The sequence below is a fragment of the Rhinolophus sinicus genome, chromosome 3 (genome assembly GCF_057876585.1).
Source record: "Rhinolophus sinicus isolate RSI-liver-muscle chromosome 3, RSI-T2T, whole genome shotgun sequence".
NCBI classification, from domain to species: domain Eukaryota; kingdom Metazoa; phylum Chordata; class Mammalia; order Chiroptera; family Rhinolophidae; genus Rhinolophus; species Rhinolophus sinicus.
Window position 1 is genome coordinate 138,461,983 of NC_142503.1, and position 21,620 is coordinate 138,483,602.

General features: G+C 38.3%; 1 protein-coding gene across 16 annotated transcripts in view; it reads left to right on the top strand.

Annotated features, from left to right (window-relative positions):
- The window catches only part of MGA (MAX dimerization protein MGA), a 132,764-nt gene extending 113,576 nt beyond the window's left edge, over positions 1–19,188 (top strand). For 11 of the 16 annotated variants that reach the window (XM_019725430.3, XM_019725431.3, XM_019725434.3 and 8 more), the window contains 9 exons: positions 2,143–2,433; positions 2,600–4,080; positions 6,965–7,095; positions 9,426–9,477; positions 11,388–11,594; positions 12,443–12,554; positions 12,835–13,068; positions 14,241–14,417; positions 15,284–19,188. In XM_019725430.3, coding sequence (XP_019580989.3) covers positions 2,143–2,433; positions 2,600–4,080; positions 6,965–7,095; positions 9,426–9,477; positions 11,388–11,594; positions 12,443–12,554; positions 12,835–13,068; positions 14,241–14,417; positions 15,284–16,560 — 3,962 coding nt within the window. In that variant the 3' untranslated portion in view covers positions 16,561–19,188. The remainder of the gene's footprint in view (positions 1–2,142; positions 2,434–2,599; positions 4,081–6,964; positions 7,096–9,425; positions 9,478–11,387; positions 11,595–12,442; positions 12,555–12,834; positions 13,069–14,240; positions 14,418–15,283) is intronic. The other 5 variants (XM_019725436.3, XM_019725438.3, XM_019725443.3 and 2 more) reach the window with 3 other exon arrangements.
- Positions 19,189–21,620: the final 2,432 nt, after the last annotated feature.

Here is a 21,620-nt window from a genome sequence, read left to right on the forward strand (position 1 = left end):
GATCCCCTTGATAAGTCCAGTGCCCATCTGGCAACTTACGTGATCTTTACAACATTGTTGATTATATTCCTCATACTGTATTATCAATTTGTATTTCTTAATGCCTTCACCTTTTTCACCCTGTCCCCCAACACCCCTCCCATCTATCACCCTAAGATCTAGTACCCATCTGACACCATACATAGTTATTATAATATGGCTGACTATATTCCTTATGCTATACCCTGCATCCCTGTATATCAACCAATTTGTACTTCTTAATCCCTTCCCCTTGCACTCATCCTTAACCTTCCTCCCGTCTTAAGTCCCTCTAAGAGTCCTTGTAATACTGGTTTGGTGGTGATGAACTCCTTCATTTTTGTCTTGTCTGGGAAACTTTTTATCTGTTCTTCAGTTCTAAATGACAGCCTTGCTGGGTAGAGCAATCTTGGTTGTATGTCATTGCTTTTCATCACTTGGAATATTTCCTTCTTACCTGCTACTCCCTTCTTGCCTGCAAAGTTTCTGTTGAGAAATCAGCTGACAGCCTTATGGGGGCTCCCTTGTGGGTAACTAACTGCTTTTCTCTTGCTGCGTGTAAGATTCTTCCTTTGTATTTAACCTTTGGTGTTTTAATTATGATATGTCTTGATGTTGGCCTCTTTGGGTTTATCTTGTTTGGGACTCTCTGTGCTTCCTGTACTTGTACATACAAGCACATTTCCTTCACCAGGTTAGGGAAGTTTTGGTTCGTTATTTTTCCAAATAGGTTTTCAGTTCCTTGCTGTCTCTTTTCTTCTTCTGGTACCCCTATAATGCGAATGTTGGTACGCTTGATATTGTCCTGGAAACCCCTTAAACTCTCCTCAATTTTGGGGGTTCTTTTTTCTTTTTGCTGTTCTGGTTGGGTCTTTTCTGCTACCTGGTCTTCTACATTGCTGGTTGGATCCTCTGCTTATCCAATCTACTGTTGATTCCCTGTAATATATTCTTCATAATATATTCTTCATTTACATTATTGTATCCTTTATTTCTGACTGGTTCTTTTTGATGGTTTCCATCTCCCATTTTTATGCCTCCTATCTCTCTGTTGAAGTTCTCCCTGAGATCATTGAGCATTCTTATAACCAGTGTCAGGAACTCTGCGTCTGATAGATTGCTTATCTCCATTTCGCTTAGTTCTTTTTCTGGAGCTTTGCTCTGTTCTTTTATTTGGGACATGTTTCTTTGTCTCCCCATTTTGGCTACCTCCCTGTGTTTGTTTCTATGTATTAGGTAGTGCTGCTATGTCTCCTGGTCTTAGTAGAGTGGCCTTATGTAGTAGGTGTGTGTGGGGTTCAGTGACGCAGTCTTTCTGGTCACCCGAGCCATGCGCTCCAGGTGTGTCCTTTGTGTGGGTTATATGTGCCCTCCTCTTGTAGTTGAGCCTTGGTTGATAATTGCACATCAGTGTGAGGGACTGACCCTTGGGCTCACTGGTTGTGAGGACTGGCCTTGACTACAGTGGCAGTGTTGTTGTGCAGGGGCTGACCCTACAGAGCAGGATCTGCTGCAGCAGGACTCTGGTGCCTGCCCAATCCGCCCCTTACATGTGTCATACTTGGAGGTGGCTAGGTGATGCTCCAGCTCGTTTTAAAGCGGCCACTGGGGGTGCCAGCCCCAGAACCACCTTGGAGAGGATCCGCTGTAGGCCTACTTCAGCCACAGCCCGTGCCCCCCACCCGGGACCAGCCAACGGGAGCCAGAGAGAAATCCGCAGATGTCTGCCGCCCGTGTTGTGCTTGGAAGCACCTAGAGAGGCCAAGCCACGAACCTAGGCCGGCTGCTATTAGTGCCGGCTTAGGCCTGCTCAGCCAGAAGTACAGGACACGCTCAAGCCAGATGCTGCTTGTCTGGGTTTCGCGAAAGTCGGCTTTTGCTTTCTTTTCTCACCACTCTAAATGTAAGGCTCTGCAAAGTTCAGTTAATACTTAGGTTTAAGATAAATTGTTCTTAGCTATAGGACTATTAAGTAGTGTATCATAGAGGTACAGGATTTCACCAACTTTACAATTCAGATTAGAAGTTATTTGTAGCATGGTCAGATCCTATGTCACAATAATTTTTTTCCTAAGTGTGTTAAAGGGAAATTTTGATACTATGTTTCCATTTCCTGTTTTTCAGAAAATGCCCCTCAGATTCCAGTGGCTACTCCACAGGTCCCTCCTAACCCAGTGAAACGTACTGGGCCTCGATTATTGTTGATTCCAGTGCAGCAGGGTTCTCCTACTCTTAGACCTGTCTCAAACACACAACTTCCAGGACATCGGATGGTCTTGCAGCCTATTAGGAGCCCAAGTGGAATGAACCTGTTTAGGCACCCTAATGGGCAGATTGTCCAGCTCCTCCCTTTGCATCAGCTTCGAGGCTCTAATACCCAGCCCAACTTACAGCCTGTCATGTTTCGGAACCCAGGTATAAAACGAGATCTTTCTTTTGTTGAATCATTTGGCCATATGGTATATAAATATACCAGCATTGGTCTTCTTAGTCACTTAGAGTCACCTGTTCAAAAAGAAAAACATACCTTGAAAGTCTTGATATGGGCAGTGGTGAATTAAAGTTTTCTTTTTCTTACCAGGGTCTGTGATGGGAATCCGGTTACCCACTCCTTCTAAGCCTTCAGAGACTCCACCATCTTCTGCTTCATCCTCTGCTTTCTCTGTTATGAGTCCTGTAATTCAGGCTGTTGGGTCTTCACAAGCAGTGAATGTTTTCACGCAGGCACCATCATTGCTTTCTTCTGGACCTAGTTTTGTGTCTCAGTCTGGTACACTGACCTTGAGGATTTCCCCTCCGGAACCACAAAGCTTTGCAAGTAAAACAGGCTCTGAAACCAAAATAACCTATAGCTCAGGAGGGCAGCCTGTTGGTACAGCCAGCCTCATTCCTCTCCAGTCTGGTAGTTTTGCCTTGTTGCAGCTCCCAGGACAAAAGCCTGTTCCCAGCTCCATTCTTCAACATGTTGCTTCTCTTCAGATGAAGAGAGAATCTCAGAATGCAGACCAGAAAGATGAAATGAACTTTTTAAAAAGAGAACAGGAAACAAAGAAGGCCCTACAGTCAGAAGGGGAAGCTGTAGACTCTGAGGCTAATGTAATAAAGCAAAACTCAGGAGCTGTTGCCTCAGAAGAAACCCTGAATGATTCTTTGGAATATGGGGGTGATCATTTAGATGAAGAATCCCTTACAGAAGAAGGTCCTGCAACTGCTGAATCTTCTAAGCACTCCTGTATCACTGGGTCACACACAAATGAAGACTATAAAGATGTTAAGGAAGATGGGATTAGGAATCATGACAGTTCCAAAGAAAAACTGACTGTTCTAGAAATTAAGACCATTTCTGAAAAAGCCAGCAATGTGACAGTCCACAGTATAAGCAATGTGAAAGTGGAACAGCAGAAAGGCTTAGATAGTCCAGAGGAAAAATCAAATGAATTTCCCGTCGTCTCTAAGGAAGAATGTAAATTTGAATATTCAGGGAGCATAGTTGTGGAGCATCAATCTAATCCACAGCCAGAGGCCAAGGAGAAAGTATGTGGAGGTGCTGTGAGGGACATTAGGGAGAGATGGAGAAAACACCTGAAGGGCCCAATGACCCGGAAATGTGTTGGAATTTCACAGGAATGCAAGAAAGAGGCAGATGAACAGTTAATTAAGGAGACTAAGACTTGTCAGGAAAATTCAGATGTGTTTCAACAAGAACAAGACATCTCTGATTTACTTGGAAAAAGCAGAACTACTGAGAATACCAGAGTTTTAAAAACTGAATGTGATTCTTGGAGTAGGATTTCTAGTCCTGCAACCTTCTCCATTATTCCGAGGAGAGCTACAAAAAGGAGCAGAGAGGAAGGACATTTTCAAAGTCACTTACTGCTATCAGAACAGATACAACTAAAGCAGGAAAAGAAGAATGGGCGAAGCAGTGCTGACTTCAGTGTTTTGGATTTGGAAGAAGATGACGAGGAAGATGAGAATGAGAAAACCGATGATTCTGTTGATGAGATTGTGGATGTTGTTTCTGACTACCAGAGTGAGGAGGTTGAGGATGTAGAAAAGGTGGTGAGCTCATTTTTGTTGTGGCTGAAACCTCAAGGATTTAAATGATTTATTAGAGACAGTATCTTTTCCAGAAGATCACTAAGACCTTGATACATTCAGTTGAATGCCTAGATTTAGATCACGATGAAATGACTTGGTAGTTTTTAGGCTGTGTCAGTCCGGTAACATTTATTGAGCTTATACTGTTCTTTGAGACTTGTCTGATGTCATGGAAAGGCTGGCTTACGCCTTTGGGGGATAGATGCTCGAGAGTCCCTGTCACGTTAGATTTAAAGAAAAAATAAAAGAAATCCTGAAACCACTAGTCCCATTTGGTCCCAGTTAGTTTTTTTGACATTTTCTATCTAAAGTGATTATAGGTTATCTGGTAGAGATATAAGAAACGGACTGGGTGACCTTAGAACTGGGGGAGAAGTTACCTACCTGCATTTAGAGAGATATTGTTCTTTTTGGAGAAAAATGGAAAATACAATTTGTTTTAATATAACTGTGCCCTGAGTTGCTTTTTAGTTATCTCCTAAAATTAAATAATTAGTTTTTAGAATTGAATAATTAGTTTTTAGAACTTTGGTCATCTACGTTTGTAATATGACCTTTATAATTTATGTTTGATGCCATTTTTGTAGACTCCCTATTTAGTGTTGTTTGTACTGAACTAAGTAACTGAGAATCAGGTATGGTATAGGGCATGAATTGGGCAAACTTTTTCTGTAACGGGCCAGATTGTAAATATTTTAGACTTTGCAGGCTAGATGGCTCGCTGCTGCAACGACTCAATTGCTGTTGTAGCATGAAAGCAGCCGTAAACAATAGTAACTGAATGAGTGTAGGAGTTGTGTTCCAGTACAACTTTATTTACCAAAACAGGTGATGGGCTGTGTGATTTACTGACCTCTGACATGGGATCTGCTGTAAATCATAAGGAGATTATAGTTAGCTGCCTGTGTGGGTGCCCTGAAATCTAAGTAAGTCTCTCTCTTCAGGAGCAGATAAAGTGGCCGTCTGCACTGATTGTCATGCAGTTGGTTGTTATAGAATTTCACTTTCTGGAGAGTCATTCAGCCTTTATGCAGATAAAACATAACAAAAAGATTAGTATTTTAAAACTAAAATGTTTAGCTATTTTAATGTTTCTGTGTTAATTATTTCTGTACCTCAGTTGTCTCATTTGTAAAACAAGGATCTAGCTGTACAATTGGATGATTCTGTAGCATTTGCCGCAGTGTCCTATCTCGAGCCTAATCCTTTTTGAGGAGAGATAACCTGTAGGTAGCTGAAGGATCTGAATTCATTGAGTTTAGTAAGAGTTACATTGCAGATTTTCTTGCGCTTTTTGCAGTCTCCCATTGTAAGGCAGCCTGGTTAAGCATCAGACCAAAACCAGTCCAACTTTAAAACCAGTGAAAACTATTGCTGTAGTAGAACTGACTTACTAGAACCTTTAGAGTGGCATGATCACACAGGGCGGCATTGCTTGAATTTCCTAATAGGGAATCTGACATACAACAAAGTATGTTGACCTTTTTTAATTAAAGTAATGGCAGTATATTAAAATATCTCTAAAACCTAAATTCTATATTGTATTTATGTACATGTATACACCTATGATATCTTTATGCTTGGGATTAGCATTATATTGGAATAGTGTAAGGAAAGTTGTGAGTAGCCTATAAATCATCCATTGTGACTTTTATTGGATATTTACAAAGCCCGAAGTTAAAGCCATGCAATGCAGTAGGCAGACATTATTCAGTTTTATTAGATTGTTGCTAAAGTAATTGTGGTTTTTGCAGTTGTTTTTAACCTTTTAAACTGCAATTATTTTTGCACCAACCTAATACTATTATAAAGCATCTACCTACATTACTATTCAGACTCTTTAGATTCTATTGTGACTTCATGATTTAGCTTCCTAGAGTTAATTATAATATACATTGTTTACATTGTTTAAATTTAATATATGTTGGTTAAATTGTGCTTAAATTGGGGAACATAAATGATGGCTTGCATTTAGTGTCTTACCAACCTTATGGAGCATATAATTTGGGGGTAAGTAACTTTTCCAACAGGTTTCATCATAGAATTATTAAGGTGATGGGGATGCTTCATCTGAGTTGTGCCTCGCTAGTGCAGTATAATTATAGATAACATACTTCCTGTTTAGTTTCTGGCATAGTAAACACTACTTTTAAAGGTGGACTTAAAAATATCTGCATATCTCAATCTATATATTGTTACATAAAATATACAGTGAGTTTCTGTGACAGGTGCTCAATAAATGCTTACTGATTGACTCATTTTTGTGGTGTAATAAGCAAGTAGAGCAAGCCTGGGCTTCTTTTGAAATCTAAAATTCTTCAAAAGCTCTCATTTTGTGGGATTGAGAGACTTAGAAGATTGGGCTATGTTATATTTCCATATCTTCCTTGAATGTTTTTGTGAGAGTCTGATAGGAGGTTAGCCACGAAGCACTCTTAAAAGAACCTGAATTGTGCTCCTTTTCACTTTCCCCCTTGCCAAATTTTAATTTACTGGTATTTCATCTTAAGATTTATGCAGCTTTACTATTCTGTACCTGAATTTTGTCCACTAGAAATAACATTGCAGTATCACTACAGCTTTTGGGGGACTTTGTTCAGTCAAATGATGTCTGTTTAATATATATCTATGATTTATAATCTAGTTCTTGGTTGTTAACTCCAGCCGTATGTTGCTTTATGAGTTAATTCCTTATGATTAATTAACAAGTTTAGCATTATCAGTACTCAAGGTATAAGACCAATGCATGGCACTGGTTGGTTTTATAAAGGGGCACATTCATTTGAAAAGTGTAGGTGTGCTTGCTTTCCAGTACTTTATTTACTTTTGGAATGCTGTGTTTCAGAATAACTGTGTAGAATTCACCGAGGACGACGACGAACAGGTGGACATCGAGACGGTGGACGAGCTCTCCGAGGAGATTCGTGGGGCCCACGTGAAGGGCACAGCTGCCCACACACAGACTTTTAAACAGCCGTAAGTCTTCATTCTCTTTGGATTGTCGTTGTTTTTGAACCTTAAACAAAACTGTTCTGTTAGGAGCTCTGGGTAAGTGACCAGGTGCCTTTATTCCTCTAGGTTTTTTTCTGGTTAATAAATGAGGAGAGAAGCTGAAATGCAGAGATAATTAACTTGCCTTGGTTGTTACTAGGAGACATTGTGTAACTGTCAGTAACGTATGCTTTTGGAGACTGACACATTGGTATTAAAATATTAGTTTTGCTAGTTTGTACCTATTCATCCTTGGGCAAAGTCTTTAAAAATCTCTCTGAATCTTAGATTCTTTACGAATGAAATGAGGAAAATGCCCCCATTTGAAGTGTTAAGTGAGATATTAATATGTAAGTAGTATAACTGACATGAGTGAACTGCTCAACAAAGGTTTGTTCCTTTATCTTTTAAGAATAAGGCATTAAATTCTAAATTTGGTTACTTTACTAGCTGAACAGGTTGGATACAGTTAGGAAAATTTTCCTACCTGTTCAGCTGATGAGATGAACATATAGAGGACATGATAATTTGCTCAGGAAAATTTATTCCCTTTTCTCTGTTAGTGAGTGAGCCTTGTATTGATTAGGGATTGGGGTGTGAGAGAAGGAAGGGAAAGAAGATATGATTTCTTACTTTGTGCCAGACATTGTGCTTTTCCTGTTATCTCATTAACCACCATATAAAGTAGCAGTGAGTTGAGAGAGTGCTTCTGTATCCCTAGTGATGCTGTGACGGTTGAAGTAGGGCCGGGGAGGTAGTCCTAGTCGTTTTCTTCTCTCCAGAGCTAGTTGGATGTTAAATTGAAAGAGTTTAAATCTCTTAAAAACTTAATTAGACTTGTTTAGCAGTATTGGTAGATATAAGTTCAGCGTAATAAAATTGAATTCCTAAACAATAGCAACAAACAAAAAATGTAATCTAAAAACTGACATTTATAATAGTAATAGGAAAAAACTGGGACTATTAACAGAAGTTGCACAAGACTTTTATAAAATGTTATTAAAAGGCATTGAAGAAGAATTCACTAAATGGAGAGTTACCGTGTTAATGGACTGAAATAATGGAGGGCCAAGAATAACCAGTACACAAAGAGCACACACTGTTGTAAAGGAGCAGATTGTTAAGAATTTAAAAATTTTTTGTCAACCAGAACACCATGAAGACAGTGAAAAGGCAAACTCAGACTGTGAAGAAAATAGTTGTAATACATGTTTGACAAAGAATTAGTGTCAGGCATATAAAGTAATTGTTATATGTCAGTAAGAAAAAATTGATTCAGTTAGAAAAGTAAGTATTGGATATCCCAGGCAATTCACAGAAGAGGAAATCTGGATGGCTAGTAAGCAATGCACATTTGTTCAACCTCACAAATGATTTGGGAAATGCTAATTAAAACGCAATGACTTTATCAATTTATACCCGTAAGATTGGCAAAATTAAGATTTTTGATACTGCTATCTAGTTGTGGAGCCCTCGGAACATACTACAGGTGGGGGGGGTCTAACCATTAGAAGCGCTTTGGAGAGCAGTTTGCCAGCACTAAAGTTGAAGAACTGCATGCCTTTCTCTTCCACCATCCACTCCACTCCTACGTGTGTACCCTAGAAAAGCGCACACGTATGTACAAGGGGTCGTGCATGGGATTGTTCTTTATAGCATTGGGAAAATGTGGAAGCAATCTAAGTTACTAGCATTCTGAAAAAATAAATTTTGGAAAATTCGCACTTTGGTGTACTATATATATGGCAGTTAAAATAATTGAACTAGAATTATATATATATGTCAACATGTCTCTTACGTAATATTGAGCAAACCACATCAGTTAAAGAAAGATACACTATATGTAATATAAAATCTTTAAAGTGCTACATAATATTGTCTGTGTAGGGATACGTCCTACATTCCTAGTAAAACTAAAGTTGTACATGGTAAACTCAGCTTGGGAGTGTTTACCTATGAGAAGAAAGGAAATGTGATTGGGTGGGCTGCATGTAGGATCCTCCTATATTTTTTAGAGGTTTTTCAAGCTAGGTGGTAGATAACTGGATGTTCATTATATGTTTGTTTTTACAGTTTTGTATGTCTGAAATGTTTTGTGATTGAAAAAAGTAATTTGTAGTTTTAGGGACTATTTGGACAGTTTCTTAGAGAAAACAGTATATTGTTGAATAAATCATATTGCCACATACCAGACCATGGAGAAAAGCTGGTTATAAGTTAGATAATTTGGGATGGTTTGGTTTAATACAGCTGTGAAAATAGGTCTTAGATTACTGAATTTCAGTAAGACATCGGAAAATACTGTCTTTATCTAGGTGCCGTACCCATATCTCTTCAGATGAAAAAGCTGCTGAAAGAAGTCAAAAGGTATTTATAATATACTTAATGATAATTACTCATTTAAAATTGATACATTTGTCCTTAGGGTTAAAAACTACATTAGCTATATTAGATATTCTTACCAGTAAGCTAATATAATCAGCTTTTTTCCCTTTAATGAAATTACACTATTGTTTTTTTCCTCTTAATTCTCTGTTACCCCCAGATGATAAAATAATTTAGAAGAATTAAGATGGATATGGCGTTTATGAAAATTGATGTGTGCTTATCAGTTTTCATAAAACTCCATATCCATTTTAATCCTATAAACTAATGTGATGTAAAACAAACTGGCATTCTTCCTTGTCTAGGCTCATGATGTTTAGTGACCTGAAAAATTAATTATTCTCTGAAATGATGGCTAGCAATTTAAGGAGCCATGAAATTATAAACTTTTGATTTTATTAATGTATTCACTGTATGATATCATGGTACCATAATTAATCATGGTTTTCTCTTTGTCCTAACGCTGAAAATTGAAGAGAGTTTGGTTATTTAAATAATTTTCTACTTGTTATTGTCTTTTTAATTTAAGAGATAAGCACAGTGATGGAGATTGGGTTGAGCTGGAGGGTGGTATTCAGGTCCTTTCAAAAACCACTGGGTGATTAGTCTGGTTTTGGGGATCATCTGATACATATTTACATGCATATAGTCATTTTGTATATATTATTGTATTTTTTCATTCATCCTAAAGCATTTTTCAGATATAAGAATTTCATAATAGCTTGTTTACATAGTCCATTGTTTTTGTACCCTAATTATTACATGCAAATTATTTGTAGAGTTTTGATATATTTACACTTGGTGTTAGTTTTCTTTATTCTCCCATACTATACTAATGCTCAGTGAATTTAATTTCAGAAAGACAGTGATTTTATATAAGAATTTTGGAGTACTAGCAGGGTTATGATAAAGGCAAACAGTGTTAGATAATACGGAAGACAATTAGAAACATCAGCGGGGGGAAAAACACAAAACCAAGAAACTGTAGAAAACAGGAAATGTAGTTACTCACTTTGAGTAGTATTCACATTGCCATAATAGGGTAGCCACTGGTAATAATTTAAAAAAATTTTTATAATCTGAACAAAGTATGGAAGACTTAATTTCAATCTTCAAAAATGTTTAAGTACAGATGACAGGTTACGAAGTGAAAGAGGGAAGAAAAATAAGGGGAAGGATAATGAGTGCTGATACCGTATTTTACAAAGAGAAACTGTTGATGAATTAAGGGATTGAAACAATTACATTCAAGTTGCAAAGGAGTCAATAAAAGAACTAAAATTAATGATATATCTATATTAGGATGATTAGGGGTGGTGAGATGTGATATGAGAGGGGTGTGAGCTAAATCCTCTTCTGTGTAGCAGGAAGTAAATAGATAGCATTGAAAATTGAAAAGAATAAGCTTACAGTACTGTTTTGTTTTTGTTTTAATTTAAATAAAGATGTAAGAACCAGAAAAAGCATCTAAAAGCATCAAAAAGTGGTTGTTTCTGAAGACCCATGTACAAGTTCAGGGCATAGCTGCTTTTCATTAAAAGCCTTTTAAATGTTTCTATTTAAAACCCTATATGTATCTGTTCTTTATAGTAAACAATTTTAAAAATTGAAATGTAATAAATAGAAAGGAAGCCTAAGGCATCCTGAGGGTCAAGAAAGACTTTTCTGAAAAATGCAAAGTTTGAGTTTTAAATGATAACTTAAGAATTAACACTGTTGAAGTTCAATTGGGAGGAAGGATAGACAGTCGTGGTAAGATGACTAATTGAGAGGCTGTTATGATAGTCCCGACAGAAGATGGCAGGTGTCTGATACAGAGCAATGCCATTTGGGATGGAGGAAGAGGGAAGGTAGATGTGAGATATTTAAGTGGCAATCTTTTGTTTGGACAGGCTCCACCAATGCCTCTAAAACTGAAGCCTGATTATTGGAGTGAAAAACTACAGAAAGAAGCAGAAGCTTTTGCTTATTATCGCCGGACACACACTGCTAATGAGCGGCGCCGGCGTGGTGAAATGAGGGATCTCTTTGAGAAACTGAAGATCACATTGGGATTACTTCATTCTTCCAAGGTTTCCAAAAGTCTCATTCTTACTAGGGTAAGTGTTCTGTGTAAATGACAAATAAGAGCTTGACTAAGAGAATATTCTAGAAATGTTAGGAGAAGAGAAAACATTACCATATGAGGGAGATTGAGATAGTGCTGTATTTATCTCAATACAGCTAAAGGCCCAATAAGTCCTTTAGGGGGAAAAGTCCCTAAGTTGAGTCAGAGTAGCTTTTCATTGAAAGTCAGATTTTTAATCTGCTGAGTTATCCCTCCTTCAAATAAAGTCAGAAACCCTGGTAAGCTCTGTTTAGCACAATCTCTTTACATTGGTGTTCTCCGTAGCATTTAGAAAAGTTTATCACAGTGAAAAGCACAACATAAGTGAATTTTAACATACTTCTTATGTATGTCAATATCATTGACAGTCATTTTTAAAAGAAAATCTGAAATATTCAAGGTAGCAGAAGTTTTAAGTTTGCACGTAGAGTAAGGTAATTTCATTTAAATTGCTTTTAAAGTAGAAGTTGGAGGAGTAAAAGGCAAGCATTCATATCCCTCTAGAACAAAGTTATTTCATCCAGATTTTACTAGAAGATAATTTTAAAGTTTATTATTAAAATCTAAGCAGAATGAAATGTTTTGTATCTCCTTACAGTAGTTGGAACACCTGTTAACCACTCAGTGACACTTTTTGGAAATACGTATCCCTAGAAGTGTAAGCCAGAAAACCTGCAGTTAAAAAAAAAATTCTAAAACATTAAGAATTCTTTTAATGGCATTAATAAAGTTCTCTAAAATATTAGATTAAATTTTTTTCCATTAAAGAAATTGTGTAGGCCTCATCCATTTTTAGGAAAGAGGGAATTGATTGACATGATATTATTATTTCTCTTCTAGGCATTCAGCGAAATTCAGGGACTAACAGATCAGGCAGACAAGTTGATAGGACAGAAAAATCTCCTGACTCGCAAACGGAATATTTTGATACGGAAAGTATCATCTCTTTCAGGTGAGATATGTGAATGATCTCTGGTAAAGCGTATAATAACAGCTTAGTGAAGAGAAATCCTCAGCTCTTTCAGATACTACTTAGTTTAAAGCTTGATTCCCAGAGTTAACAGCAGAGTTATCTTTTCACTGGGTGGGATATTTCTTCTGGATTATAAACACTCTTACCTTCCATAGTTTTGGGGAATATAGTTAAATCAACTGGATTTCAGTTGACTCTATTTCTCATTATTATGTGGGGTCATATAGAGAGTGACAATTTATTCCCTGTCAACCTATAGGTAAGACAGAAGAAGTGGTCCTGAAGAAGCTAGAGTATATTTATGCAAAACAACAAGCACTAGAGGCACAAAAAAGAAAAAAGAAGATGGGATCAGATGAGTTTGATGTGTCTCCCAGGACTAGCAAACAGCAGGAAGGATCTTCTGCATCATCTGTAGATCTTGGACAGATGTTTATAAATAACAGAAAGGGGAAACCTTTGATTCTTTCCAGAAAAAGAGACCAGGCCACAGGTAGGAGGGACATTCTTTGCTTTCCTTAATGTAGATGAGCATCAGTTTAGTTTAGTGGACTGAACATCTTGTGGCCATAATTTTAGTTTTAATTGAATGAATTAAATATAAATACAGGTTGTATAAAAAGTAGAGCATTACATTAGGTTTTCGTTTCTAGCTTTCACCCTCAAGCAAATCTTAAGAAGTTACCAGTCATGGTAACATTTAAGACCTACTTCTGATAGCAGTCTACAGTCATGTTTTTTCCTCTAGTGTTTCATGGTTTTTTAGGCTGCCATCTTTTCAGACTTTATATATGAACTCTTGATTTCCCTGCACTTCTGCTCATGAGTTGAGGAATTTTTATCTCTAGCTGAGATAAATAAATAGGAAATTAAAAAATATGTATTTTTGTTGAATCAAGCTCTATTTTCCATCAGGTTGCCTATCAGTGAATTGCCTATTAGTAAATTGGTTTTAACTTATGGCTCTCCTATCTTGATTTTGGAAGTGAGGCTGTATTGATTTTACAGTACTTGTTTATGTACTTAGAAGATGGCATATCCTTTTTTACTCTTTGGATAGCCCAGTGCATGAATCAGGAAATCTATTAAATCAACTAAAAAAGTAGTGATGAATACTGAAATATGAGTTAGTTTTAACATTGCAGAATCAAGTGATATTTTTGCCAAGAAAGGATTTTAATGATCATTTAGTCCCTTTACCTCATTTCACAGATGGAAACACTGAGGTCTAGAAACATGACGTAATTTGTTAGAGGTTTATAGGAAAGCAAGCCGAGGGATAGAATTGTGTGTGCCTTTACCTAGGTTCAGCCTCAAGGCTATCAGAAGCATTCCCTTGAAAAAGTAGTTCCGTAGCTCTGTTCCTCGGCAGTAGGAAATTCTGTTCATTAGAAAGATCAGTGGACAGGTAACCATTATTCTGAGAAGTGGTTCAGAAAATAAATTCCAACTTGAGGTTCTCTAACTAAATTTGAAATTTATTTCTTGCCTCTTAAGTCAGTATGTAGTTTTGGGGTGTCTCCTAGACTCCTAGGCTATACTAGCATTAGTTGGTAATGCTAGTTACCAACTAGCATTAGTTGGTAATGCTAGTTGCCAACTAGCATCTTCTCTGAGTTGAAGATTTTTTTTTTATCATTAACTAATTTCTGATCTTCCTTACAGAAAATACCTCACCCTCTAACACTCCACACACCTCTGCCAACATCGTGATGACTCCACAAGGGCAATTGCTCACCTTAAAAGGTCCCCTGTTCTCAGGACCAGTGGTAACTGTTCCTCCTGCTCTCTTAGAAGCAGATCTGAAGCCTCAAGTTGCCAACAGTGCTGTGACCCAGTCAGGTATGTCATAGGTGTTGTCCCCTGGATAGTGAAAAAGAAGTATTCCCGGTATCTCACAGTGACGGAAAGCCTGTGAATGTGTTCTGTAACGATGAAGAGCTATTGGATTCGCATGTGCCTTGGTAAGAGATAACCCTCTTTTTAGAACACATTTGGCTCTATCTGCGGTATTATTGATTGATCTTTTTTACCTGGGATTGGGAACTATTTTGTGATCTCTAGTCATTTAAGTAGGAAAGGAACTGAAAAGATGTGAGAGTACAAGGAAGATGAGGAGTTACTTTTTTTTGTGCTAATAAATATTTGTCAATTTTGTGTTGTGCTCAGGTGGTACACTCCCACATTACCAGACTGATTCCGTTTGAGCACCACTTGCTTTTGGGGATAAGGGGTAGAGTTGAAAACAAGTCTCACTGTGATGATTTAGATTCTAGTCACCTAAATTTCTATTAAGGTTAAAAAGGTATCCATATTAATCTAATACTGCTAAATCCATTTTGGAGGAGTCATTCTTTCTCTTACAATTCTGCCTATAAAGCTTCATTTTTCCCTCAGAATAGCAGCTAATTGGGTGAACAGATTGAAGGTGCATGTCTGCCTCAGCATAAAGAATTAACTTGGGGAGCATTTCTATGAAATAATTAAATAGAGCTCATTAATGATGGAATATCAAAGAATCTTTCAGTTAGGTTTTACCTGTTATCTTGTTAGGTTAGGTCCATAATTTGAAGAACTAATATTTCCTTTCATCCTTTTGATAAAAGTAGACTGGTGACTTTTAACTACAATTCCCCGAGATGGTCATTGAGTATGAATGAGAGAGATGCTTACTGCTGTAGATCTAAATGAACTTTTCTCCCCCCCAGAAAATGACGACTTATTCATGATGCCAAGAATTGTTAATGTGACATCACTGGCCACAGACGGAGGTTTGGTAGATATGAGTGGCAGCAAATACTCTCATGAAGTTCCTGATGGTAAGCCACCTGACCACCTGAAAAACAGTGTCAGGAATGAAGATAACTCCTTTGAAGATTCAGGTAGAATCTCTACGAGAGGCAACCAGAGAGATGGCAGAATGGCACTGAGTCCCACGCAGGTTTTTCTGGCAAATAAAGATTCTGGTTTTCCACAAGTAGTTGATGTTTCCAGTATGCAAGAAGCACAAGAGTTCTTACCCAAAAAAGTTTCTGGTGATATGAGAGGGATTCAGTATAAATGGAAAGAGAGTGAATCAAGACGAGAGAGACTGAAGCCAAAAGAGTCTCCATTTCATAAATTAAAGATGAAAGATCTCAAAGACTCCAGCATAGAGATGGAACTGAGAAAGGTAGCATCAGCTATAGAGGAAGCAGCACTGGATCCCAGCGGACTGCTAACTAACATAGAAGATGAGGATGATACTGATGAGACTCTGACGTCTCTGCTCAATGAGATTGCCTTTCTTAATCAGCAACTAAATGACGACTCTGTTAGCCTGGCAGAACTGCCGAGCTCAATCGATACAGAATTCCCAGGGGATGCTCGACGGGCTTTTATCAGTAAGCTTCCGCCTGGGAACAGAGCGACTTTCCAGGTTGGCCACTTGGGAACTGGTTTGAAAGAGTTGCCTGATGTACAAGGGGAGAGTGACTCTGTGAGTCCCCTCCTCTTGCACTTGGAAGATGATGACTTCTCTGAGAATGAAAAGCAGCTCGCAGAGCCAGCCTCTGAGCCAGATGTCCTTAAGATTGTTATTGACACTGAGATAAAGGATTCCCTTCTTTCCCATCGGAAAGCCAGTGATGGAGGGAAGAGTGCTTCTCGCGTTCCTGCCGAGCCTGAAAGTGTGTCCTCACCCCCCATCCTACACATGAAGGCAGGCCCAGAGAACAGCAGCACAGATACTCTGTGGAGGCCCATGCCAAAGCTGGCACCCCTAGGTTTAAAGGTAGCTAATCCTTCCAGTGACGCAGACGGTCAGAGTCTCAAGGTGATGCCTTGCTTGGCACCTGTAGCTGCCAAAGTTGGGTCAGTTGGACACAAAATAAACTTAACTGGGAGTGACCAGGAATGCCGGGAGAACAAGGTGATGCCTACGCTGGCACCTGTTGTGGCCAAATCAGGCAACTCGGGGGCCTCACCAAGTTCTACAGGGAAATGAACTTACCTATCCTCAGGCAGAGGCCAAGCTGTGAGGGGAAACCTCCTTTCTCTGTTGGCGTCTGTTTATTTGTGTCATGGCGTTGTGATCCTTGGCTCTGGTGCAGTGGCTAATGGTAGAGAAAGGGTTCTGACCTCGTATAAGAAGTTACTACTATGAAATTCTGATCATGTTCAAATGTGTTACCTCATTTGTGGTGCTGGGTCTCTTCATCCTCTTTAAGAAGATGTGATCCATTACTGAACACGAGGTGCCCCTCTTACCCAAGGAATTCATAACAAGATTCTAGATCCATAGTGGTTTCCTAGTTCTTCCCTCCCAGAGAAAAAGCTGCTTGAAACTTTGGACTTGGCTATGGACTGAACTATAGTTGATAGCTGTTGTTTAAGTCTGAAATCCTAGGAATGTAATGCACTCGTGCAGAGGGATCCAGAAAGGATAGTTACTAGTTGGTGTTTCAAGAGTTAGGGGAGAGAGGGATGGGTACCATGGAATACCAAAGTGAAGGACTGTGTGTCATTTAGCAAAATTCTCTTCTTTTATATCCCAGGTAACTTCCATTCTTTCTCCTTGTCAATCAGAATTATCAGTTGAAGCCTTCTGGTAAAGTAGGAATGCTTTTAACTTTTATTACTAAGATAATTATTTTGAGATGTTAAAAAATATGCTAGTTCTCCCTTATTGTCTTTGGGCGTTGAAAAGACTATTTCACAGTACCAGGAATACATATTTTGGAGTTAGGCATAGAGGGAGCCCTCCCCCTTTCACAAATCATGTCATTTAAGAGATAGCTAAAATAAAAAGCATTCCCTTCCCAGACCAGAGACAGTGGCCAAAATGAAAAAAATTGTGGGGCTGGATATTTCCCAAATCAAACCAGCCTCCTGGTGCTTGAAGGTTTCATTCGCTATTACCTGCAGATGATGTCAAGTAAAGGAAAGTCACCGTAGGCACTCTTTACCAGGGAAATAGGCAGTATTTGAATCACAAGATATATTTTTTATTATCTGCTACCATGGATTCAATGATCTGTAGAACTTTTTCACTCATTAGCTGTCAGGGTATGATGGACTGACAGCCTGTAAAGATAAAGATATTTATATTTTTGTATAGTTGTTTTCATAGATTTCTCAAAGGCTGAAGTTTTCAACCTAGAAGATGAGATTTGTATTGAGTATAGAAATGATGTTTCCTATCTAGTTTGTAAATAATCATGGTGCACTTGAGGGGTCTCTTGAAAACTCCTGGGGGCAAGAATCACTATTCTGAAAATGTATAGACTGGGATTTAGCTGCTGCATTTTGCCTTTCTTAAATAATTATATTTTGGAATGTAACCCATGTTCTGTCTTCATTGACAGGATTTGCTTGTGTTGTGAACACTAACACAAGAGCTTCCAGTGCCTGGGCTGTGCCTGGGTGATGCTATTTCTCCTATATCCCCTGCCGCCTTTATCCCAAATCCCATTCAGCTGATCTTCAGACCTAGGTTGTAAGACCAACTTTGGAATGGTTCTAGCCAGTGAGTTCTTTCTCCCTGGTTGGTTCCCTTCCTAGTAAATCTGGTAATCGATAGATTGAAAAGGATGGAAAAATTTCCTCTGCAAATTGCAGTGGGAACAGATTCCTTGTTGGTTTTGTGCTTGCTCATCTAGCATTCAACCTTCCCTCCTCTAAGGTTACTGAAGGAGCTTGAAGTGGGTAATGAGTGCCCTTCAGCTTTTCATTATCCTCCCACTCCTCTTTACCCAGCAGATTTTAATCAATGCCTTAGCCAAGGAGTCCAGCACCTGTCTTCCCCGCTACTAATTGTCCTTGGAGATGCTAGTACTTTAATCCAGGTATAGCAGTTTCCCATTATTTCCTTGCTTGTCCTGTCCTCATGTTTCCTCCTGACTTCCCAAGGCTCTTGTTAGGCTTTTGAGGGTCAGCCAAGGAACAGACAAGTGAGCGAATAATCCTCAGGAAAAGAAGGACCATTCTGCTCTGAACACTCTTCCCTTTTTTATAGACAAACAGGTAATAATCAGTTCTTTATGGGAAGATATTTGACTCTGTTTATGAGAGATGTACAAAGGTGGAAATGAGAGATGATTCCCGGTGTTCAAGGAAGGCTGCAGATGTCATTACAAACCCCCAAGATAATGGTGTTTTCAAGACCTCTTAGAACTAGGAAGTTATCAGGGCTATTTTGAGGAGGGCTCAGTCTTCAGAACAATCATACAGTTGGACAGAAATTTAAAATCTCCAAAAATTCCTACCTTTAACCTTACCCCAGGAAAAACTGATCTATGAAAATTACATGTGTGATTATGAAAGATGTCGTTGAGTGAGAGGAGTTGAGGAATCGGGAGAATAGTGAGCTCTCACCCTAACTCTGTAAGAAGCATGATCTCAGTAGACCAATAATTCGCCTTTTTATACATCTGTAAATAAATGGAATGTTTTTAAGAATATAATTATGTCAGATTTAGCCTTTTCTTTTGTATATTAAATATATATCTTTCCTTTTCTGCTTTTGAAAAATGACTATTTTTTTAGAAACCTAAGAACAGAAGAAGTTTGGCGAGTGGAAGGCAGAATGTATAAACTTGAAATAAATAAATCTGTTATAATAATTAAAGCAGAACTTGGTGTTGGGAGGTTTGTGCTGAGTTGGAGTAGAGAATCATAATGCCCTGAGACATACCTGAGAGAGGTGCCACTAAAGTTGTTTTATCATAGGGATTCCTTACCGTTTTCAGTTCCCAACATGCCATTTGAGGAAGGTTTTTGGTGTTCTAATCCTTGAAGCATTTTACGTGGAGACTTCAAAATTTTGTACAACTTGACGGCAAGAGTATGTCTCAAGAAATTGTTCTACAATGAAGAAAGACTAGCCACATAGTACCAATGTGTGTAAGGTAATATACCTGTTACCCTGAGTAACAAGACACAAACAGTCTTAGCAGGTAAGGACAGTAGATGTACTTAAAGCAAATATATATTAACTAGTATCACAATTTATGAAAACATTTTATTAAAGGAGTCCTTTAGATTGAACTACTCTAAGGTCACGGATCAAGTCCAGTTATATAAACTTCATACAAATTACTTTGTGTAATTTTATAATAAATGTAGGTATCCCCCCCAGAATTATGGATGAACTACGTGAAGGTAGGCCTTTCAGTAACAAGTTTCAAAATGTTTTGAACACAAAAGAAAAGCAGAGAATCCATACTCGTATATAATTTTGGGCAGGGTTTAGTAGTATATTTTTCCCCCCTAACTATACTGGTTGACATATTCAAATAGAATGGGATCAGGTGAATTGAGAGGTAAATGCACTTTGAAGACAGATCTAAAAAAGGTGATAATCCTTGTTCCTCCCAGAAGATTAAAAAACAAAAAATGCACAGAGTAGGCACATTTTCAGGTAATATTATAGAGAATGATTGATAATCAAGAATCAATGCATTTCTTGCACAAAATTGGTTTTGAAGAAAGTGCTTGCAAGGGCATCAATGCATCATGTATTATCTCTAATGAAATGTTATATGAACATGAATGGCTGGATGCAGAGAAAATTAAAGCTAAGGAACACATAACAGATTCACTGCCATTTGGAGAAGAAAGATCAGTGCATTTTTGAAATTTAGTTAGAGGGAAATAATTTGATATATACTACTTTTGAACTGAGGTATGATTGTAGTATATTAAATTTGAACTTCTCTACAGATACGTAAGTGTTGAATAATAGTGATGGAGGTGTGTGTGGAATGTGAGGTAGCTAAACAATCAGATGAGCTGGGAATTTTGAGACAAATTTGAGCTCTACTAAATTCTCTATTGTAAACTGCTGTTAGAAGACACTTTGTTAAATAGGAAAGCAGTCCTGGAAGCATTGTTTTGAGATACCCTGTTTCCAACTGCAAGCATTGGTCTCAGCTGTCCTACAGTGCCTTGCATGTAAAGGTGCTCAATAAATATTTGAATTGATAAGCAAACACGTTTAGCTTGTTAGTTTTCCAGGATCTTACAATCACATATATTGGCATGTTAAGTCTAGGGTGAATTTTCAAATCTGGTCTAATGATCATAGTGCAAAACAGACAAGTGTATATGTATACATCTTTTCCTAGATATCTAGTATTTTAGAGTGACAACCATGTATATATGTTTAGGAAATATACAAGCAGAACAAAAAGTGAAATAGCATATTGATGGTGAAATACTGATACAAGGGTCACCTGCATTTTGGAGGGTGGAATGGCAAGTATTTAATTTGTAGAAAAGGGAATGAGGCTTCTATTCACACTGGACCTGGGACTTGTTTTTTGAGGAATTAATTCGTGAAACTTGGGGCAACTTGGAAACAGCCTATTCCCATGCTGGCACTTCAGAGGCTGCCTGATACCCAGACAATAAAGGTTGGACTAAGTTGTGAAGAATTAAAAATAAATGTGGTTTTAGCCCTAGACTGGAAATACCCAGACTTAAGAATTCTTATCTCATTACACTGTTCGCAGTTGCTCTTCACCTAAATCATCTTAGACAAAGCAGGAACTTGAATTTGCCTTTGCAGTTTCAGCTTCAGATGAGAGTAATTTGGGGAACATTTTCTCTAAGGGGACAAACCAGTGTAGTGCTGGACAGGAAATGACCAATGACACTTTGTAAACCCATTTACCTGGCCATGAGTGAGAAAACCACTAGTGGACACAAACAATCTGGAGCGAATTAGGGACAATTCCAAGATGGAGATGGCTGTTTCTGGGAATGCTGCACACGGGTAAGGACACCAGGTGGCACCATTTATTAGTGTTATGTTGGCTCCTATACCCCTATAGAGGTAAAAATCACAGACTAGCAAGTTGAATGAGCCAACCCTCTATATCATACGGCTGTGCCTAATGACTCTTGCCTCCTTCGTCCACATTTGGGAAATAAATACGAAAATTCCACTTTCTGTTACATCTGCAGTGCATGGTTAAGGGAAGGGGATACCTCATGCCTCTGGTAGCTATTGCTAGTTGGTCTTCTAAGAGGCAACTTCCTCGATCTTTGTGTGACCCAGTCTTA